This window comes from Juglans regia, chromosome 7 (assembly GCF_001411555.2).
Source record: "Juglans regia cultivar Chandler chromosome 7, Walnut 2.0, whole genome shotgun sequence".
NCBI lineage: Eukaryota > Viridiplantae > Streptophyta > Magnoliopsida > Fagales > Juglandaceae > Juglans > Juglans regia.
Genome location: NC_049907.1, coordinates 6,328,348 through 6,333,534, shown reverse-complemented (window position 1 = coordinate 6,333,534; position 5,187 = coordinate 6,328,348). Strand labels below are relative to the sequence as shown.

The window sequence follows — 5,187 nt, the reverse complement described above, 5'->3', positions numbered from 1 at the left end:
TTTCTGATGCATGTGGAGAAAGAATGTTGGCCGTGGGTTTTTGAAAGATCAGTGTCTGGAAAAAATAATGTTCTGAGTAATGATACATACAGTCGTGGAATGTGCAAACGTCGTGCAGTCGTTTTAAAAAAGTGAAATTTACTATTAAAAAATTAATTTCTTTTCATGTGAGTCCTGTATTTATTCACTTTTTTCAAAACGACTGCACGACACTTGCACACTCACGACTGCAAGTATCATTTCTCAAATTACAATTAGAATCTACACGTGTGTACCTTTTAAATAATAAATAAATCTTCAAATTATAATTATAATTATAAATAAATAAAAATGTTAAAATTAATATTTTAATAGAATAGTGATAGATTTGTAATATTTGTTGAGTCTCTTATTTGATGTTGTTGAAAAGAGACTAATAGTACTCTCAGAGTCAGTGCTCCATCCGGCCACCAATAATGCTCTCAGAGTCAGTGCTCTATCTGCTTTATAACAAACATGAAACAACCATATATATTCCATGATGTCATTTTGGTTTCTTTAATCTTTGGGTTGCAATCCGAAGAAAGTAAGATAGCCCCCATCTTTACCACGTCATATCCAAAGCTTGATAAATAAGGTTTTGGAAGCATCTCCCAATAGGATTTTTAGGCTGGGTTCAAAACAAAATACAAAGTATAATTATGATGGGGACATTACAAAGTATGTGGAACTTCTACATATATGCATGCATGTAAAGCAATGTTTGAAAAATGCTCAAAGTAAATTCCACATGTTAGAATTCAACACCAAAATCATAACCCTTGAGGAGAAAGTTTAGTTCATTTTGAAGGGAAGCTCAGTAGCAGCATTTTGAAGCATTGAATACCTAAGTGGTGGCAGGTACAAACCCCCTTTCAGTAAATTAGACGCACTGTTGTAATGCAGGCTTCAAAAGCCCAAATTCGAGCTGCCTGTCCTACTCCAATGTTAAAAATCCTCTATTTTCTACCAACAAAGATGGTGCATCACACGTTACAAATACAGGTGATTTCATGAACAGCATCAATATCCTTCCACAAAAGCTTTCAGAAAAGCTTACCTTTGATTCAGATAAATCATAAAGCCAGACAATCATCACCTTAGAATAACCACGAACATATCTTCTGTAACAGTAAATATGAGGAAGGAAAGGAGGAAATATGCAAAAGCAACATATAGAGACCATAAATTAATAATAGAACATTGATTGCATGGAATAGCAAGCTTGCGCATTCCAAGTTCATATCATAAACAACTTTGTTTCATATAGACAATGAAACAACTAACATAAAAAACTAAGAGAAAGAAATAGGGGGCGAGGACACCATTATACAAAAGACACTTGCAATTTGCTTCTATTTTCTGCTGAACAAACTCCTTAGTTTTCCTCTTTCTAACCGCTCCAGCAGTTTCTTGGCACCAGGGATGTCCATTTCTGTGAGTTTTTTAAGATATCCAATTGCTCCATATGAGATCATCAGCTTCTTACATTTCTTACTTGAAAAAAGAGATCCAAGGCAGAAAATTGCATACTTTTTTGCAGTGTTATGTGGAGTTGGGTCAAGCAATTGTACCAAACTCGGCACACTCTTGTCATCCCTCTTAACTTCCCTGCAGTTCTGGGAAAGGATAATCAAGCTTGAAATTGCTTGTGCAGCAACCTCTCTAACACCATTTGATTTAGCCTCAAGCATCTTGACAAGCAGAGGAATGCATCCAGCTTCACCAACCAATTTCTTAATTTCTGTTGTGGTACAAATCCGACAGATTGCCATTGCACCAGCTTGTTGTGCACCCAGAGATCCACATTTAAGCACATGAACTATCCGGGGCAGGAAACCAAGTGAAACCAATACTTCCGTAGAAACCGAGCCAACCAAATTCCTTAATGCCCCAACTGCAGATTCTTGGGGCAGTGGACCATCCAGATAAACCAATAGGCTCCGAACACCACCTTCTGAAATAACAGACCTCCTTAGATTATCGTTGCTGGAGGTGAGATTCTGCAAGCACTCTGCTGCATATTCTTTGGAACCCAAAAGCATGCCACAATCAAGAAGATTGATCATAACCCTTACAATCCCTTCTTCAGCTAGAATTTGTCTTACCTCTGGGACAGCTGATATATTCTTCAAAGTACAAGCAGCCGCAGCCTGTGAAACAGAATCACCAGTTGAACAGATCTCAATCAGTGGACGAACCCCACCATGCCCAACAATTGCACGAGCTATTTCCAGAGACATGGACAACCTTTGAAGTGAAATTGTAGCCTTCTCTTTGCCCACAGAGCTACCTGACTCAACAAGCCGAATCAGAGGAGGCAGAACTCCTTCTGAGACAAGCCAACTCTCACAACTCCCAGATTCTGCCAGCGAGCAAATTAGAGAGACTGTCTTCTCCCGGATTCGTGGAGATGTTGCTGTGAGCAATTGAACTAAAGCAGCAATATTGCTCCGGCCCAAAACAGCTAAAACATTCTTTTCCTCCTCTCTCATTACTTCAACAAGGTTGTCAAGAGCCCTGTGCTTTGCTTCCAAGTGCCCGATCTGAAGCCGCGCGAGTAATTCCCTTATATTGCTATGAGATGCAGCCTCTGGTTCGGCTGAAGAAACACCTACAGATAGAGGCAAAGTAGCCTCTCCAAGAACTCCAGTCTTGATCAAAAGCCCACAGTCCCTCAAATTCAAGTCCAATTTCCCTGACAAAGCATCCAAGTCACTCTGCATCCTAAGCTTGCCTTCATACTTCTCCTCAACACATAACTCAGCCAATTGAATCGCTTCCTTCAACGTCTTCGATACGGCCTGCAATTGCTCCTTGCAAAGTGCATTCTTTGAGAAGCAAGGGTGGCTTGACAAGTCTGATAAACGTGCTGGGATCTGCTCCAGTTTTGATATTATCATCTTCCACCTACCAGGAAAAACTTTTACCTCCCTAGCCTTATTAAGTGCCACTGGAACAAGCCCTTGAGCATGAGATAACCACTCTTCAGCTGACTGGGTGTCAGCCAAAACCTTAATTGCACTATCTTCCACCATGATTTCAATGTCTCTTATCGATCAAATTCGTTGCCAGAGCTGTGACAAACGGAATAATGAGAAAGCCAAGGCCTGTGAGCTAACAATCCAGATGAGAAAACACAGTAAGGAAATGATATTTTCATAGAAAAATTAGATGGCAGTGGAGCGGTTGCAATCGGAAACACATGAATTAAAGATTAAGCCTGCAGTATAAAAATCAGAGATTTTGATAAAAGAACACACAAAACAACAAATGGGACAACATCAAGAGCTTCGAGAATCTTGTATGATCACAAGAAACTTATTTTTCTGAAAACAAGACCTGACCAACTATATCGAAGTACCTAAAGATGCCCCACGAGTTTTTTCACACTGCTTTATAGCAAGTGCTCATTAAAAAAGAGTTCAGAATGTAAAAAATTATATCAAAATAAAATTAGAATTGATTATTCAAAACGTTGTCATTGGACATTGATAACGAAAGAAGTTACTTTTATCGGCCAGCCCGTGCCGTCCAATTAAGAAAACGTCGGCAGATTACTACTTCAAATTCCAAAATTAGCCCAACCATTGTCATACTATGTAGACTTAGAAATGCAATGATATATGAGGGGATTTTCGGAAAGTACAAACTAATGATACAACTCTACTTTCCAACCAGAAGATCGCGAATACGATACCAGATATCTCTACTGAGTTTTTTGCTAAGTTGATCCTGATCTATATTCAACGGTTAAGATTTCTTCGGAGGTAGGGAGAACTTTGGTCTTAGCTGTATATTCAACGGTTAAGATTCCTCTTAGCTGTATTTCCATTTTTCTCCTCAGAAATGGACCTTCCTGGTTGAGAGAGAGAGACTTTCCTTCGAATAGAAGACAGGCGTCTCCATCTAAACATGTATTTCACTGAGTGTATTTATTTAATTGAAATGGACAAGCCACACAGGAAAAAGAAAATCTCAAGAAAATAATAAATTATTACGAAAAATAAGATATATATTTTTTTTTTCCGCAAATTGACTTGACTTTCCTTAACTTTTAGGATTCTCCGACTATTAACAGCCACCAAACAGTGCGTTCCTATCTCTACGAGCTGGTTCTATAAGGAGAAAGGGCAGAAAAAGAAAGGAGTAATGATTAAAAACCAGCTATTATTCTGAAGCATCAAGAAAGCAAATTAATTTCTAAAATTCAAAAGTAAAAGGAAAGAACAAAAAGAAAACGAAATCACATTTTTCTGAAGTTGGCATCAAAGAAAGCAAGCAAATACGGCTTCAAGAACCAACCTTTAAGACTCAGAAACTCAGAAGCTTGTCCCTTTTTACTCAGAAAGCAACCCACTATAGCTTCATCTTCAAACCTCTCTTTCTCTCGAAGCTGTAACTCGGAAATGCATATCTTAACTTCAAATATCTCTCTCCTCAGTAAATGAAAACCCAGCAGTGCTTCCAAAATCAGCAATCAAACAACAGAAGGATATTCAAAAACTCTCTCCCACTCACTTTCAAAACACCAGACAAGAAAACAGTATCTCAAAATCAGAGATAGCCACCGCTCATTTTTATTTCGTAACGAAGAAACAGATATCGGACGGTCAGAATCATTAAAAGAAAAAAAACCCCAAGAAAAATATACAGGGGAATCTTCAACCTATAGAAGAAGAGGAAGCCGCCCCACGTTTGAAAAACCCACAAAGTATTCGAGCTTTACCACTACAAGACACGGAGAGACTATATATAACAATCGCAATCAAATTCAAAAATCAAACTTCACTCTCTCTCTCTCTCTGTCTTGTGGAAGGAAATGCCAGTCTCTGTGTCGAATAGATTCTTTCAGTGAAAAAAACGCAGTATCTTCGAGAGATGGGGTTAAGTTTCGGACATTAGAGGTTAAAGGGAGAGCATGATGAAAGATTCAACGGCCATGATTGGGGTCCAGACTGAGTATCCGACCGTTTGGGATTGGGTAAAATTTGAATATGCTTTTTCGAAATATTTACGTTACCGATGTGATGACGTGGCAGAAGTCGCCACGTGTGAGATGGAGACACCTTATGACTTTTTCAAAATGGTGCCTAAAGGTGAAAAGGATCCCACGTGTGAAGGAGACAGATTATTGTGAAGGTGAAAAGGATCCCACGTGTGAAGGAG

General features: G+C 38.8%; 1 protein-coding gene across 2 annotated transcripts; it reads right to left on the bottom strand.

Moving 5' to 3' along the window:
- Positions 1 to 1,207: 1,207 nt before the first annotated feature.
- LOC108982603 lies at positions 1,208 to 4,823 on the bottom strand. Of its 2 annotated transcripts, none has more exons than XM_018954034.2 (2): positions 4,324 to 4,823; positions 1,208 to 3,135 (listed from the first exon to the last, which is right to left on the bottom strand). In XM_018954034.2, exon 2 carries the CDS (start codon positions 3,054 to 3,056, stop codon positions 1,374 to 1,376), a length of 1,683 nt encoding a protein of 560 aa, XP_018809579.1. In that variant the 5' UTR covers positions 3,057 to 3,135; positions 4,324 to 4,823; the 3' UTR covers positions 1,208 to 1,373. The 2 variants fall into 2 exon arrangements, with proteins under 2 accessions (XP_018809579.1, XP_018809580.1); XM_018954035.2 differs by having other exon boundaries at positions 1,208 to 3,095.
- Between the last annotated feature and the right edge of the window lie 364 nt (positions 4,824 to 5,187).

Bases quoted from the DNA above. Each gene is read 5' to 3' on its own strand.
- LOC108982603 (XM_018954034.2), bottom strand. From the start codon at position 3,056: ATGGTGGAAGATAGTGCAATTAAGGTTTTGGCTGACACCCAGTCAGCT.